The sequence below is a fragment of the Vipera ursinii genome (genome assembly GCF_947247035.1).
Source record: "Vipera ursinii genome assembly, chromosome: 8".
In the NCBI taxonomy this organism is placed as follows: Eukaryota; Metazoa; Chordata; class Lepidosauria; order Squamata; family Viperidae; genus Vipera; species Vipera ursinii.
In genome coordinates, this window is record NC_139519.1 from 24,072,985 (window position 1) to 24,090,546 (window position 17,562).

Sequence of the window (17,562 nt, forward strand, 5' to 3'; positions counted from 1 at the left end):
ACGCCCACCTTTCTCCCTGCCTCCGCTTCTACTCTACTCCAGGGTGCAGCAGCTGCTACAACCGCTTTGCAACTACTAGTGGAGGAAAAGGGGGCGGGGTGCGCTGTGGTGGAAGAAAGGAAGGCATAAAGAACCGGAGTTGGGGAGCCGAGGGCGTGGAGGGGGGGAGGTCAGGAGTGGGGGGGGAGGTCAGGGCGCCTCCAAATCGCAGCCCCAGCAAGACCCCCCCCTTCCGTCCCCCTCTGCTCCCTGCCCCGCTTTGATTTATGACCCCGCGGCTGGGCGAATTGGCCGTCCGTCCTTCGGGCACCGCCTGTTCTGGTGGCGGAAAGGCGGCGAGGGTGAAACGGGTCCACTTCCTCGCCCCCTCCCCGGGTATTAGGAAGGGGATTCCCTAGGACGCCCCCCTGGCCTCGCCCCCCGCCCCGCTTCCCAGGCGCGGAGAGTGAAGGGGGCGGCGGGGGGCGGCAGGGGGCGGGCCCGTCTTTGCTGCAGTCTCGGTCGGGGGATTTTTGCAAAACCTCTTCGGGACCCCTCCCACAAAATAGGATTGCTCTTGCGACGCCCGCGTTGGAACTGGCTGAGGATAATGAGCCTTGTAGTCCTGCCCGTTGAGCAGGGACCTAGCTGAGCCGGACGGGGCCCGGCCGTTCATTGCCAGCGACTCGCTTCTAACCGCGTTGAGCCTCCCACCGACCCAGCCCTGGTTCTTTGGGAAGGGGGGGGGAAATGCAGCGTCCTTCCCGGGGCTTCGTGGGGCTCAGGCCCCCTCCCCACTTCTCGTTGCAAATGCGGCTGGCTCGGAAAGGGAGGAGCCCAGCCCGGCACCAGCTGCTCCGCAAAAAAAAAGATCTGGCTGGTAGCTGGAGGGCGGGGAAGCCCCCCCCACCTCCCCAGCCTCTCGATTCTGCAACCTTTGTTCCACCTTGCCTGCAAAGAAGCTGAGCTAAACCCCCTTAACCTCCCCCCCCCCAGCCGTAGAGCAGAACCCAGAAGACAAGCCCAGAGCTGGCTGGGCGGCTTAGAAGGAGGGATTGTGGCTGGTGCAAACGAGCGTCCCCCAGCCGGGACAGGTGGCTCTGCTTCCTATCCTCCCCGGCCCCTCCCTGCCCACGGAGAGCAGGGCATTGAGGGAGGGGACTCTGGGCACATGCTGCCCACCCACTTGGCGTGCCTGAGCTTTCTTGCTAGGCTGAAACTCCAGGGAGGCAGATTTTTTGGCACTGGACGCTGGTGTCTTCTGTGGCTGGTGCTCTCCACGGTGTCTTCCAGACTGAGAGAAGTGCCAGCTTCCTTGCTCCTCCATCCTTAATTCAAGATGGCAGAAATCTCAAAACCCCAAGGGCGTGGTGCCTGCCGCTCAAAACAAGGGATCTGTAGGGCTGTGAGATTTTAAATGAAGGAAGACACCTCCTGCCTTGCATTTCCGCGCAGTCTCTTCCCCCAGCCAAGCCTTTGCAAGATTAGCCCGGCATCTCCTTTGCGTTTCCAACTGCTGGGTCATGCCCTGTTCAGGGAACATGTGGATTTTTTTTCCTTTTTTGTTTTTTTTCCCCCCTCTTATCCTGCTTATGTGTTCAAAAATATTTGTGATCGGGAAGATGTTAAATAAAAAACAAACAAGATATGGAAATGAAAAAAGGGCCGTGTTTTTGCTAGTTTGCTAATTTCTCAGGGAAGTATTTATAACCAGGGAATGGTGCCAAAAAAATTCCAGGGCTGCGCTCGGCCTGGGAACAAGCTGTACATTGAAATATGTAAAAGTTTTGAAAGAAGAAAGAGAAAGAAAGAAAGAAAGAAAGAAAGAAAGAAAGAAAGAAAGAAAGAAAGAAAGAAAGAGGGATGGCGTGTGCTTCCAATCGGGGACGGGAAAAGAGGGATTCTCGTCCTGCGGGCAGCTTTGCTTTGCAAATCTTGCGGTTCTTTCCTTTGACAAGCCTTGGAAGGTGGGAAAGGAACATGCCAGCTCCAGCATTATTCCTTTGTAAATGTTCTTAGAAAATAAAAATTGAGGGTGATGGTAGCCCTGTGCTTTGTCCGGTGCTTTGTCCGTTGCTCAGAAGGTAAAGACGAAGGAAAAAGGTGATGGAGAATGTATTCGGGATTGAATAGCCAACTTGCTTTCTGCATAAAACCACATTTTATGTCCGGCCACGCCCTTCCTAACACCCAGTTTGTGAGACTGTTCACTGCAAGACGACTGTGGACTTTTATTTATGCAACTTCGATAAGAGGGGCTTGCAATGCTCCAGTTAAAACTCAAATCAATAGCTAGGGCAGATGTCATCAAATGCATAAATGCAGTCAGCTCTTTGGTGTCCTGTCTCCAGGGACTGCGTTCAAGATCAAAATCCACACCAACAAGATAAGATACTTTCTATCTTCTTGATACCTTCTGAGTAGCCTTCAAGGGCAGCCCCACGCCGAGCACATTGCAGTAGTCTGTTCATGGAGGTGAAACCGAGAGCAGTAACTGTCTCCGACCCATTGGCTCATACCCATTTCCAGGATCTTCTGTCATTGATCGTTAGGCCTTCTGGACACGTCTAATTCTAGCAAGGTGTTTCTCAACTTGGTGACTTTCAGACACGTGGACGTCAACTCCCAGAATTCCCCAGCCAGCATGGGGAATTCTGAGAGTTGAAGTCCACACCACCCTCGTCCTGTTGATGAGTCTCCACCTCCTGGCCCGCCTTCTGTTCTCCTTTCAGGAAATCAATTATGGGACTGTACCGTGTATCTGAACAGGGTCTTAACCATCCGGGACACCAAAGTGCCCACGGGGAATTCTTTCCAGCTTGGAAAAATGATTGGACATAGAGTGCCTTGGAGAAGGAACCTTTGGTCTTCCATCTTTCTTCGTTGGCCGTCGTAGGTTTGTCTGTGTCTTGAAGCGTCTGGCTGTCCCGATTCTTCAGTGTTGTTTTAGTGCAGTGTCCGAACACTGCAAGAATTAACTGAATGGTTGACCAGAACCCGGGCAGAGAGGACCACTGTTATTAGCCACTCTTTAGAGAACTGGCTAGGGGCAGCTGAGGCCAGGTCTAAAGCACACGTTCAAAGATTACCCACCACCACAGCTACACTGCTCACTTCTCACAACCTTGTCCATGTTCCTTCTCTTAATCACATCCGATAGGTATGGAAATAACCAGTTCTCAGACTGAGTCACCTCTCCGGTTGGTTGTTTCCCTTGAACCAGAGCCAGTGAAGATCACCAGACAACAATTTTGGATGTGATCCAGAAGGCTTGATCTAAAATTCCACGTCTGCTTTGGATTCCCCGCTTGTTGACGTTACCTTTGTGTGTGTGGAGGGGTGGGTGGGTGGAGTATTTAAAAGGATTTAAAAACTCCTCCCTTGCAGGAGAGTCATCTGAATGAAAGTTAGAGAAGGAAGATTTTCAAATGCAAATAGTCCTTGACTTAACAATCGGTCACTTGGCGACTTTTTGAAGTTAGGACCAGTCATGGTTCCGACAGATGAAACTCTTCAAAGAACTTCGAGGCAGTGTTTACCTTAAAGAATCTTTATTCGAGTAGCATAATATCAGCACTTACATAATCGAAGCCAAAAACTGAATTTCCCCTCCCCTGGGCACATAGTGTCAAAGGACAATTCCCTCCTCCAATTGACAGTCATAAATCACATTCTCCAATTAGTTTGAAATGCAGGCTTTCCCTCCAGTTCTCCAGCCTGCCAATTCTTATCATCTCTTATTTCAATAACCTTGGTTCTCACACTAGGTACAGTATTGTTATGTCTAACTAAACTCCCGTGCACATTCCTCCTCCTCCCCCCAGTATCATCTAATTCTAACTCTAATTCTAAGAAGAAAACATAAGAAGGAAAATGGCTGCATCTCCATAAGTTGTCAAAGAAAGAACATCCGATGTTAGCAGCGTTGACAACATACCTGGAAAAAAGGGAGTCATAGCCCAGTTCTGATTTTTCGCACCCCCATCATGGTCAGGGGGCTGCAGTTCTGGCTCTCAAGAACACAATCACAGGTACAGCCGTTTGCAGCATCCCGCAGTCACAAGATTACATTTTATGATAGTGTTGCTGAAAACTGGAATTTACTTCCATTGTGGGGCCAAACCAGGCCATGGCGAACAATGGGTTCTCTTAATGACCGCTGTGCTTGTTTAGCGACCATCGTGTTCGCCTAATAATTGCTGCAAAAAAGATCATAACGTCAGGTCAGGATTTATGGCCATCCCATAAATAGGCTGCATGACGGTCGTAGGTCAAGGACTACCTATCATGCAATTCCTGTAGTAAAATAGTCATTGAGTGGACCAACTTCTGGAAACAAAAATAACCAATGGGATCAGCTGGTACTTGGTAGAGCCCATGAAGGCTCTAAAACCAGTTTATTACTTTGTTTTGAAGGATTGTGGAGAATTTGCATAGGGTGCAGATGTTGAGAATTTAGCACTGCCTGGTACCCTTCAAATACTTTGAGCTTGACCTGGGTTTGGTGGTGCAGTGGTTAGAATGCAGTACTGCAGGCTACTTCTGCTGACTGCCGGCTGCCGGCAGTTCAATTCTCACGGGCTCAAGGTTGACTCAGCCTTCCATCCTTCCAAAGTCAATAAAATGAGGAGCCAAATTGTTGGGGGCCATAGGCCACTTAAGCCACCTAGAGAGAGCTGTAAAGCACTGTGTATATAATAAGTCTAGGTGCTATTGCTCTTAACAGTGGAATGAAATCACAAGCTGAAGAGAATTGCTTTGAAAATGCATCCATTGGTTGCAACGATTAACAACACTCTCCACTGCATGGAATGGTCCACAGATTTCCCCCTTTTTTTTACAACTTTATGGAAGAGATGCAGTTGTAGTTTCTGGTTGGAGGGAGGAGGCAAAAGCTTCGGAGTCAGAGGAGGCTTATGATGGCAAACCAAAAGTGGGAATGATAGCTTTGGGGCAGCAAACGTTTGACTCTGAACTCTGCGCAACCTTTCTTGATCGTTCTCCCTTCTGCTTTAAAGGTGGGAGGCATTTGGAAGTCATAGAAAGTGAGATCCAAGCGCCATTATATCCCTGTTCTTTGTCTCCAGATTTATTTTTATTTTTTATTTTTTAAAAACGAGATTGGGTCCAGGCTTGCAAGATTCTTTCTGAAAAAAAATCAGGGATGAAACCTGCAACTTTGTGCTGCCACGGCTCCCAGAGAATTTGGGAGCCACCACGGCCCTTCCGTCTTCTGCCTTTCCTTGTTTCTCCCATCTCTTGCAGCAATGCTTAATCGCTATCTTTGCCTTCAAGAAGAGTGGTTTTTTTTTTGTTTTGTTTTTGGCTAGGAAATAAAGCCTTCACATTGCTGCATGCCGTGCTCTCTCTTCGGCATTCTCCTTCCTGTGTTGTACTGTGTTGTACATTGTGAATTTCGAGAACCCCACATCCTTTTTGCCTCTTTCCCTCCCCAGTCTGAATCCATAAGCTGCCTACAATAGGGGACCTGCCAGACTCCCTTAAAAAGCACCTGGCTTGGAGTGTGCAAATGACAGCATAACAGCCACATCGAATGGAGCCCAAACCAGCATCCCCTGATAAATAGAGATATCTGCCTTCTATTCTACCCGCTTAATCAGATCCACTGGGAGAAAAGCCAAGCCTTTCCTTCTAGGGAGAATTCCTCTCCAAGCAAACTTTCTTACGCTTTCTTTTTTTATCCTCTCCAGATGCTATTTTTTCCACCCTTCTGGCATGTCCACAATTCTACCCCCACCCCAGTAGCTTTGCCCCCATCCTCTCCTTATTGACAGGCAATTAATTCTCAGATTAATTTCCCCCTGGGAACTGGACCTCCCTCCCCCCCTCCCTGGCTTCCCTTCGTTGCTCCTTCCTGCAGGAGCTTGTGACCCTTTGGCTTAGCCACTTCTTTCCACGGCCTCCCAGGACGGCTCCGAGTGGTCGTTGCTCCAGTGGGTTTGGCTGCTTGCGAGGTTTGTGTCCTGACTGTTCCCAAGCAGGCTAAATATGGTTAACTGGAGTCCCGGGAAACCTGCCCCGGAGTGAGTCAGGCATTGTGCTTCTCTCATGAGCCCCCACCCCATCCTCATTCTGCCTTGGCAACTCACTGGAGAGACTGTGCATTGCATCTCATCCAGACGTTTGCTTGGGGAAGAGTGAAGGGGGGGGGCTGAGACAGCTTCGGCATCGGATCCGGGGGTCTCTTGCTTCTCATGTTCCCTGGGAACATGCCTAGGTTCGCTGCTGGGGGTGGTAGAGATGGGGATCTTAATTTTGCACATTTCATTGAGATTTCAACAGAGCAGCAAATCACGTTTTGGGAAGTCTGAGAATCACAACCCTCGCATCAATTGGGGCCCGAGCCACCTCTGGCCCGGCGCTCCTTCCCCTCAAATGCATCTGTAGTTGTTTTCTGGTTTTGCTCTCTGGCAAATGACACCTGATGATACAATCCTTCTGGGCGTTTGGGGGCTGATAACCTTGCGCTCTGCGACGTGCTCCAATTCTCCTTTTAAAGCCATCCGCAACAGCCATTTGGCTTTGTTGCCTCTTTGGCTGGGAGGACATGGATTTATGAACTGTAGAAAGAAATCCTGTCTTTTCTGCCTTTCATCTCCTTCCAAGCAGGATGACCCCAGGTTGTCATGTTGTGAGAAAGGAGACAGTGCTCTATCTCTGCTCCCTGTGTCAGGGAGAAGCTTAGCCGTCTTGATCCTCCTCTCTTTGATCGGTTTAGTCTCCTTGTTTAAAGTCCTCCAGGCCTTGGCCAAGAGAACAGGAAGGTCAAACTGTGGCTTTTTGACAACTTTGTGCCACTTTGCATTCCGTCCGGATTGTCCAAGCTTCCCTTCAGGATCTCTCTTGCAAGATTCTTGCTGGAAACAATCTAGAAATTGGTTTTGCTTCTTCTGTTCATTTCTGTTTCTGGTCGAACCTTTTCAGCCCAGAATAAAAGTAGTATTTTGCACTTTAAAAAACCCACATTAATTTAATGTTTGGGCCAAGTGGCTGTTGCTTTCCAGTAATGGTTGCTTTCTTAAGTGTGGTCTGTGTTCTCCAGATCATCTCGGCAGTCACCTCAACCTGCGCCCCTTCCCAAGGAAGGTTTCACCATCTCAAAAGAATCTAGCCTAAACTTTCTTGAGATTGGCAAGTCTTTCCCGTCCCCCAGAAGGCCTTCTTGGTCGAATCTTGACTGATGCAGGCTTGAAGAGGCTGTTCCAAGCTTTGCAGAGATTTCTAGAAAGCATGGGCTGCGTTCAGATGTGATCACTCTTGTTCCCGAGGAGGGGTGGGTGGGTGGACTTCTTCCTTTTTCCCCCTCTCCTCACTTTCTTTGGCAATTCTGGGTGGGCGTTTGGAATGGGGAGAAGTTTGGGCAGAGAATGGATCCTCTATTCCCGGCTCCTCTTCTCTGCAGCCTTTGAGCCGTTTAGAAAGTCTTCCCGGGATCCTTGGGGCCTTCTTGCCTTCAATCAAGCCATTGTGTTGGGGGGCTGCCACTATTTTCCTGCAGGGAGTGAGAAATTCGCTTCTGAACTTCGCTCCGGGCTCCAGGCCTGATGGGAAATGCCGAAGGGCTCATTCCGTAAGAAGGAAATGAGGCTTCCAAAACAGAAATCCATCCAGCAGTAAAACCCCTTTTGTCTGTGGGTCCACCCTCCCTTGCTTGGCCTGGCTGCCCCTCCATTTGGTGAGCCATCCCGTCTCTCCTCTGGACACCCACTGCTTCCGTAAGAGTGTTGGCAGCAGCTGCTCTGACGTGCCAGCCGCCAGCCCTTGTGCCAGCTTTGGGACAGCAGAGGAACAAAAGACCTGCTCTCTGACTTGTGCTCAGTGGCACGTGGTGGACATTCCTGGCGCATGAGTTGGTCGTGCAGGCGGAAGTCCTCCAGCAGGCCAGCCTGGAGAATGAGAGGACACAATCAAGCTTGGTCCTCCAACAGCAAGCTCTAGCCTTTCTGTCTGTTCCCCCAACCCACCATTTAAAACCAGGTTATTCAACCTCTCCCAACTCTGGTTTGGCCTTGAGAATAGCCAGCATTGGTGCCTAGTTTTATAGCATGGAGCCAGCATAATTTTCAAGCTGTGAGAGCTCTGCTCGTGAAGGATTTTCCAGTGCTGGATGGTTCATGAACTGAATTTGCTGCTTGAAATGGATCGACCTTCATTCACTCCAGCCCCAGAAGCACTGCAGATTGAAGTACACCAAGCAACGAGAAAGAGGGGTGCAACTAGGAACCGGTCACCCCAAAAACATAGGGGTCCCTAGGTGGCTGTGCACAGCCTTCACTCCTTGTAAGGATTTAACAGGTGGATTCTAGAAACCTTAAAGAAGCTCCCAGATCCTATAAGGTGTGATCTTTTTTTCTGAGCCTGACAGATTCTCCGACCTTGTTAGTGGAAGAACTTAATGATGGCAACTCTAACCATCTTGAGCTTAGATCCTGTGAACATGGATCACCTGTACAGCAGTCAGATACTGAAAGTGTTCGGAGAGATGTAAATTCTGCTTATCTTGCTTGTAGGTCATTACTTCGTTGGGTTGAGGCACACACATCATTTTTCTCAAATGTAGCTTCCTACCTTTTCTAGCCCTGTGGACAATTGGGCTTCACCTGCATTGTGGGCTAATCTGCAGCCCATTTTATTGATACACATCGTAGCTACCTGAGGGTTGTAGGGATGTAGAAAGAAGCACCAGCTAATTCAAATTGAATCAAGATTGTTGGTTCTGGTTGGTAAGGTCTTCTTCTGAGATTTTTCACCTTCTTGTTCTTTCTTCAGTGTGGAAACCAGGTGCTCTGTGGCTTTGCTAAGAACCTTTTCCGACTTCACATTCCTCTTTTTCAGCACCATCTCTTGTGGCTTGGAGGCCATTCTTTGGAGACAGATGGTTGGACCTGGAGAAGAGGAGAGTTGGCTTAGAGTTGGTGTTCTTTTTCAAGGATCTCAATGTCGAGAGATTAAAAAAACAGAAAGTTACCCAAAAAATAAATAATAGGAATTGTTCTTTCTTATTCCATAGGACATGGAATAAGTCTCTTCAGTGATGATCTTTTAGGATGGTCTTCTAGTAGGAAGAGCAGTGGAACCAGAGAGCTTTCCTGGAGATGTTCAATGGAGGTGGAAGAGCCATCGGGGACACTGATATTTAGATTCCTGTGCTGAGTAGGGAGGCTGGATTTCATGGCCAGGTCCGACTGTGATTCTCTCTTTTGTGAGTGTGGCTTGTAAATTGACTGCAATACCCTGATGGAAGTCCTGTGCGGCCAATGGAAGCAGTCTATTGAGTTCTTCAACATGCAGGTGGGACTATTGATTTGAACTGCAGTGGTAAGAGTGATACGTTGGCTCATTCTGGATAGAATCCTACAAGAATTTCCCACACCTCTTCAAATTTGGCCAGAATGGTTTTCTCAATATCAGCTCAGTGTCAACTGATGCCTCCATCTGTCTTTTGCCAGTCTCCTGAAGGTGGTTTCTCTCCACTCTGCTGACTGATCCTGAATCCAGCACATCAGGCTTCCCTTGATTATTCCCACTTCATCAGATCTGGATGATTTAGACGATTCTTTTGGAGTTACCATCCATCCTTTGGGCTGAGCTGCAAAACCTGTGACACCTTCATTGTCTGGAGTGAACCGGAGTTCACAAGTGACAAGAACCTTCTCCCAGAGGTCCAAGAGTTGATGTTTTATGTGCTGAAGCTTGTTTTCTTCTTCGGGACCAAGACTTATCAGCCTCCTCCAAGGCCCTGCCCTAGCACTGGATCAATTGAAGCTGATTACTTCTCCCCTGGATTGTGGCCAGCACCTCCATTACTTGCCTGGGGCTGGAAACAATCAAACCATCAGTGAGCAGCCCTTGCTTCACCCATGGAGATCTTTTGAGGACTCATCAAATGGGGTGGATGGAGGGGAAGTCATCTAGATGTCTACCTGGATTGTTCACTCAGCTCCTCTTTTCTTTTCTACTGGTGTCCAGCCCCATCCACACCTCTGAATGAGTGGTGCCCTCTCTCTCTCTCTCTCTCTCTCTCTCTCTCTCTCTTTATGTCTCTCTCCTTGCAGCGTTCAGGCCCAGAGTCTCCACAGAGGAACAGCACACAAACCAGAGCGAATAAGTAAACAGAACAAACTGTTGAAGCCTGTCCAACTCAATGAGCTGGGCTTTGTAGGCTGGTTGCATGGAAACATCATGCCTCATCATGTTTCACATTTGCTTAGTGCTGAAGGTGATCTGTGCTTACTCTGGGTCTGTCTCTGCTGATGTCCAGCCGGGCAAGGATGTTGATTTTCTTTGGGAAGAGACAAAAGCTTTCTTCTGGGCTACCAGAGAAGAGACTGTTTAAGGAGCCACTAAACCATTGCATGTGCCCCCCCCCCCGCAATTCTTCCACAAGTTGCCACACCAAGCCAGTTTCCATCCATGGGAGGATGAAAGAAAAAATGAAGATGGTGGCCATGTGGTCACAGCAAAGAAGAATCAACTTTAGAGCTTATGTCCATGGCTGGTTCTTCTTCTGGTTTCTTTTCAGGGCTGCCCATCTGTGCTGGAATGGGTGTATGTTAATTAAGGCTTAAGAACAAAGCAAAAGCCAAGATGGCTTATCGCAACAGTCCAGGACACTTTTAGAAGACATACTCACATTCAAGAAGCAAGCAGTAGAAGTGTTCTCAGACGTGTCCGTCTGGGACGAGGTCATCTTTAGCTGTGTTTTTCCTCATGGCGAACTACTCAAGCCACGTCCACGTTTTAAGATGTGGGAAGCTGATCTCCTGTTAGCTGAGAGTTCCAGTGGTCAAATGGTGGTTTTTATTGGGCCTGTTTGCCTGTCAAAGCGATTATCCAAAGACAAAAGGAACGGAGCAGAGTGCACTTACCCCATTCCTCCAACACTGGTTTCCTCAAGTTAAGTGGTTGCCATGTTTATTGACACCTGGAATAAGCTTCTTTGAATTCACCTTGATTCCTGGTGACTTTCCAGACACACCCGTGTAACTTTCCTAGCAGCGATATGGAAGCGGTTTGCCATTCCTTATCTTCTCCAGAAGTTTTATCTCATGCAACTCCCAGTCTGACCAACACCTGTGAGACTTCCTGATAGCTTCCCCTCAAAGACTACCACATGTGGCTTCATTTGGCTTTTTCTAGATCAGGCAAGGATGTGGAGTTCCACCATCTTCTGGATTGATCCAAGTGCTCCAGGCTACCTAGTTGGTGGCCCAACCTGGCTGGCTGGTCATATTCATCTTGCAATCCAGAGAATTCTCCACCCCTTCCCAATTTATAGCTTGGTCCTCATTCATGAGAATCTCATTATGGGTTTGCCAGTCCTTCATGGCTGCTTTTTTGGGGGTGAGGTGATGTGGTAGATGGGATTCCCAATCCTCTCCTTGCTACAAAAGCTCATCTTTGGGGGAGGAATATTTAAAAATTAATGCCTGCCCCTTATCCTTACGTCAAGCCTGATGGCAACTCCCTAGTGAATCATCAGCTCTATCAATAGCTGTTGTTTAATCTAGCCAAATAAAACCTCCATATTTAGAAGGTTTGAATGTCTAATGCAGCTTATTACGAGGGCTGTGGCTTCTTGGGGATTGAGAACATAATGATGCAAGAAGGTCACTGACCCCTCGGATTTTTCTCTCAGTCTCCTTTGCTTCTTGCCTTCCTTGTTCAGAGAAGTTGGATTCTTGCTATATGACAGCCTGGGTATTGTCAGGAATAATTTGAGATCCCCTTCCATGATGCCAGAGGAAGAATTGAATCCCCCACCTGCTAAGTGCAGCAATCGCGCCCACTTGGTGGATGCCTGGAAACCCAACAGATGTTCAGCCAATGCATGGGTTCCTCTCCAAAGGGGAGGGGGAAGGATTGTGGGCCACCCAAATGAGCTGGGCAGAGGAAACAGAGCTGCCGGGGAGAGGCCTCTCTCAAACAAGAATTGTTTTGTGCAGGATATTCTTCCTGCAGCTTTGCACCTGCTCCCTTGCAGAGTTCCGGGAAGTTTCCTGGTTTTGAAGTTGATGGGAATGACCTCCTCAGGGCTGGTTTGCAAAGAAATTCAACCGCTACCCCCACTTAAAAAAAAAGACAGAGCCAAAGAAGGTTATATTTTGGAGAAAGTTTTGTGATCAAGCTGGGGCACTGAAGATGAGAACTATGGGATTTGGTCTGATTCACTGGAAGGCCTACAGGTTGAAGGCAAGAAAACATGATGGACCATTTTGGTAGAGAGGTGCCTTCAAGGGCTTGAATTCATCCTGCAGAAAGGGGTAAACCTTCTAATTGCGGTCCTAAGTCATGGTGTGTAGGAGAAGAAGAGGCTGAGTTGGAAGGTGGGGTTAAGTATGTCATCAGTTTGAAATTATTGCGTTGTCACAAAAGACCTAGGTCCAGCCCCCCCTCCCCCCTGAATGCATTGATCCTTATCTAGTGCCAAATTAGCTTTGACTGTTAGTTGACTAGATCCTTATATTAGAGGTAGCAACAATAATGCTTTGAATTCAGTGAACACCCCTGGTTACTTGTGCCTGACATGGTGGCCATTAAATGGTTGACTACAGGACTCTGCAAATGCCAAGTGCCCAAAATGGGATCATGTGAATATGGAAAAGGGAAGTGGCCATCAGAACTTTTGAAACTGGGCCATAAGTACCTCTGGGGAGTATAGAATCAAACACAGGACGCAAAAATAAAACCAATAATCAAGATTCACTCCAGTTTTTGCAGCAAGCACTGGATAGCCACCTGTCTGAAATGGTGCCTGGCTGAGGAATTCTGGGAGTTGAAGTCCACAAGTCACGAAAGGGCCAAGTTTGAAGACCCCTGGTCTAGGGTCTCCTTTCTGAGCATGGGTTGGACCAGGAGACCTCCAAGGTCCCTTCCAGCTCTGTTCTCATTGATTGATTGATTGATTGATTGATATTTATTCAGTGTGCCCTGGAGGAATTTCCTTCTAGAAAATTGAGATGGGATTCCTACGGGTGCCTTCCTACTTTTCAGGAAAGAAGGAGAAAGTGATAATCACACATTGGCAAAGATAACAGATGATATAAGCGTGAATAGTCCTAATTAGCAAACCTCAAGTTATTCTCCTGCCCATCTACTGTTGCTATCCACAAGAAACAGTTATTGTCTTGAAAAGGAACGTTTCAGTTGCGTTGCCATAGCAGTTCTGATAAAATGGACTGAGAATTGAGGATGCCAAGGTTGTGCCAATTAGCATGTAGTCCTTCTATATTTATATCTTCCTAACATGCTTTCACTCCTCCAAAAGATGGTTTTTCCTCACAGGAGGTCTGTTATAAATTCACACGGTCACTAAGTGACTGTCATAAGTATCTGATCTACCTACTAATCTACCTGTAGAATTGATTTTCCTAATAGGGTGGACAGAGCCAGATGCTCATGGCAGTCCTATGGAAGCTAGATAGGTGTGACTGTAGCCCTTAATTCTGGGTTTTTTTTTCCTCCTCCAGGAGATGCAGAAGCAAATGTAGAAGTTTCCATGCCAGATGTGGTAGAAGCCGAAATTGGGGAAACAGCTGTAATTAACTGTGAGTTCTCTCTCCCAGAGAACAGCAGCTACGCTTACATCAACTGGTTCACTGTAAGTAAACAAAAAAATCAGATTTTTGGGGTGGGGAGGTAGAAGAAATGGTGGTTTGTGTGAAGTACCACCAAGGGTGGAAATGTATGGAAACTTCTGAGGCGCACAGAGCTCTAGGGCTGCTGTGCTGCCTCATTTCTGCCTCCTGTTCCTGTAGGTTTATCTTTTTGTTATCGTGTCTCTCCGTTTTCCCTTTGCCTTTTTTGAAATTCTAACTTTGGCAAATCTTCCTGGAGTGTAAAATGGTGTTAGCACCACATTTGATGGTTCCAGAAATAAAGAGGTTTGGGTTGTTTCAAAGTTTTATCTTCTTTTATCTCTGGTTTTTATTGATTTTATTGGCATTTCTTTGTGGGTTGTGAGCTGCCCAGAGTCATTCAGAGTCAGGCAGCGTACAAGTTTAAAAAATACTATTGCTGATAATAATAATTCTGGGAGCAGCAAGCAAGGGAACAGAAAGGGATGACTTCTTACCTCTTCTAAATGGTTGATTATTTTTTTTAAAAAAAGCTTTAAAACGGATAAATCTTAAAGACAGGTTGGCTTTTGTATAAAACGGGACTAAGCATGTCTCTTGCAACAAGAAGTTCAACACTGCCCCCGTAGGACAATTTATTTTATCATTTACTCCGAAGGAAAATTCTTAGCCCTACTTTTATGGAAGTTTCAGTAATGCTCAATTTGATTTGTTGGAATGTGGCTGCCTTCCCAAAAAGGTCAAAATGAATATGTTGGTGGTTGTGGTTTTTTTTACTAGAATTGCTCTGGGTTATAGCGCAGTTTTAGGATTACGATTAGCACAACTGGATCTAGAATTTGGGTTGCTTGTTAAGTGAATCACATCCAATTTTACAACTTTTTTTGCCACCGTTGTTAAGTGAATCACTGTGGTTCTTAAGTGAATCGTGGGGTTGTTAAGTGAATCCAATGTCCCTTCTTGACTTGGCTTGTCAGAAGGTTGCAAATGGTGAAGACAAGACCCCGGGATGCTGCAATCCTTTTAAATACACGCCTGTTGCTAAGCCCCTGAATTTTGATCCCATGACCATGGGGATAATTTGATGGTCATACGTGCAAGGAACATTGTAAGTCCCTTTTTCCATGCTGTTGTGACTTCAGACGGTTGCTAAACAAATGGTTGAAGGTCAAGGATTACCTAGAGGGGTGCTTGAAAATCCTGGGTCAGTTTCCCAGTAATCTGGCTTTGCTTGGAAAAATGCAACAAATTCATCTTGGGGTGGCCCATATCTCCAACCATACAACAGTGGTGTATTTACAAGGGTTGCAGCATTCCGGGGTCTTGTGTTCACCATTGGCAACCTTCTGACATGCCAAGTCAGAAAAAAGTTGTAAAATTGGATGTGATTCACTTAACAGGAAACCCAAATTCTAGATCCAGTTGTCCTAATCCTAAACCTAAAACTGCACTATAACCCAGAGTAATTCTATTTAAAAAAAAACAATGTATTCATTTTGATGCTCTCGCATCTTCTCAGTCGTTCAATCTTGGCTTGGATGCAACAGGGTAATTCTTCCCAGCCGTCACTTGGTGGATTTCAGATCAATCCCATTGCATTGTCTTGAGTCTTGATTCTGGGCTGCAGGTGGAGAAGACAGTCCCCCAGGAGGAGTTGGCCTCAAATGGCCCACCTCTAGGGGGATCTACACAAGGTATGATCCAGATGCAGCAACCATGGTTGGAACCCATAAAAACCAGACTGAGCTTCAGATTTCCCACGGTGGTTGGTATCTTGACTGTTTTTTGCCCATCCTCTGTGGACCCTCTGCAAGTCATCTCTGTCCCTCTCTGTCCTGACCCCTCTCCCATTTCTCTTGCTCAACCCCTTTCTTGGACTTTTCAGGGGGGAAACATGGCACGGAAGAGAATCATCTCCTTGATCCAAGACAAGGAAGACTGGGCAGAAGACCAGTACAGAGACCGTCTGAACATTGCCAAGGATTTCTCCCTTGCCATCAAGAAGGTCACCCCGCAAGATGCCAAGCTCTACATCTGCCAAGTGGGGCTCGGCAGCCTTGGTGTCAGCGAGAACCGGACCAAGCTGCAGGTCTCAAGTGAGTGGTCCACTTCCATTAACCCGTATCTCAGATTCAAGGGATTTGCAAGGAAGGTCCAAGCGGTGGAAGGCATCTTCCTTCTGCCACACAGCCTGACCTCTGTCTTGATGCTCTTCTCTTCCAGAAGCCCCAGAAGCCCCCGAGTTTCAGCTGGCGAAAGATGGATGGCGAGCTTCTGAACCCACGCTTCAAGAGGTAGGGGTCGCTCTGTGTTGCCTGGGTGTTACGTTTCACATCTCTGCAGGGGACTTCACCCTAAGATTTGGACCTCTGTCTGGTCCATCCCCTGCTCTGAAGGCATCCAGCTTCTCTTGGAAAGATCCAAGCGGAGCAGGGAGAAGTCAGAGAAATGAAGGTGACCATTCCGCAAAGGCCCACTTTTTAATTTTAATTTTCTGTAAGGTGGTTGCACAGCGGTGAAGCCATTCGGGGCTGGTGTTTCCTGACATTCTGTCTTTTTAACTTCTCACCTCTGAGAGCTACGGAATAGATCGTACCATTCTCTTTTCCTCCAATATAAAAAAGTTTGAATACAACATCAAAACTAGCAAGAACTAGCATTTGGAAGGGAAAAAGAAAGGAGAGAGAAGAAAAGAGCAAAAACGAAAGGCAGAATTCAAAGGGAGGGGGAAAGAAATGACCTCCAATTTTCTTTTACGGAGGTTTTAAGAATAAATCTAAGTTCCCCTCTGACTCTAGCATTGCTTTCAGTTATAATCTACTATTTTTATTTAAATTCTCGAAAGCAGGTATCATGAATTCCTTGTTTTCTGTTTCCCACAAATAGTCAATAAGGGGTTTTAAATCATGCCCTTTTTGTGTGGTCTCTTTTTAATTTTAATTCATAGAATGGGATAAATTTGGAGCATACACACATATGTGGGGACAAGTAGAGAAAAGTATTAATTTAATCTCTAGAAGTCCTTGGAGCACAGGAGGTAGGCACACAATAATGGGGCAGATATAATTGCATAAGCTGCATAGAAATCAAATCCCTTAGATAAGGTGTGTTCACCCGTGGCAACTTTAAGACTTGTGGACTTCATCTCCAGCTGGCTGGGGAATTCTGGGAACTGAAGTCCACAAGTCTTAAAGTTAGCAAGGTTGGACATCTCTGCCTTAGATGATGGTTCCCCTTTAGCTCTGTAAAAAACGTTTCTACCTCCAAATTGGAATTTGAACCCTGAACCCATGTTAATATCTGAGCTGTTCTGAGCTGCCAGGCCTGATCTTGTCAGTGTTTCTGTTCTTCAGATAGCCACCTGTACTGCCCGCAATGGCTTCCCGGTTCCAAGCATCGTGTGGTACAAGAACAGGGAAGTCCTTCACCCCAAGGATGAAGGTATGTCTTCTTGAGGTTCTCCAAAGGTCACCCTAGAAATGGAGCCAGAAAAGGGCTCACAAGGTCATCCAGGAAAAGGAAGGGCCCTCTTCTAAGGTTGGCATCTTGTGATCCAGGACAATCTGACTGTCTTCTTCTATTTCCTGTCCTGTGGGCGAGAACAATGCCATCTGATTCTGGATCCAGGGGAAACTTGTTTCCCCAACAGTAAGTGCTTGGTTCTTTGGGGTGGCTTTGAGGATGATGGCTTTGGGGGCCCATCTTGGCTGAAAAACAAAGAGGTTAAGGATGAAGCGGGAGAAGATGAGATGGAAATCTTTTGACTTAGGAGCAGGAAAGACCAGTGTTTCAACCTTCAGACTCTGCCCTATGGGAATGATGGCTTAACAGTAGGCAAGACTTCCAAATATGACAGATTTGGCTAAAACACAGGTGTCTAACCTTGGCAACTTTTGAAGACTTGTAGACTTCAACTCCCAATATTCCCCAGCCAGTATGGGGAATGGGGGGATTCTGGGAGTTGAAGTCCACAAGTCTTCAAGTT

The 17,562-nt window shown here is 47.1% G+C and overlaps 2 protein-coding genes across 2 annotated transcripts in view; both read left to right on the forward strand.

The window, feature by feature from the left end:
- DRC12 (dynein regulatory complex subunit 12 homolog) overlaps positions 1–17,562 on the forward strand; it is a 204,505-nt gene that overhangs the window by 135,943 nt on the left and 51,000 nt on the right. The window lies entirely within an intron of this gene.
- Positions 1–17,562, forward strand: part of MCAM (melanoma cell adhesion molecule) — a 28,544-nt gene that overhangs the window by 469 nt on the left and 10,513 nt on the right. Inside the window, exons 2-5 of the mRNA XM_083368775.1 lie at positions 13,470–13,600; positions 15,463–15,673; positions 15,801–15,871; positions 16,931–17,018. Coding sequence (XP_083224901.1) covers positions 13,470–13,600; positions 15,463–15,673; positions 15,801–15,871; positions 16,931–17,018 — 501 coding nt within the window. The remainder of the gene's footprint in view (positions 1–13,469; positions 13,601–15,462; positions 15,674–15,800; positions 15,872–16,930; positions 17,019–17,562) is intronic.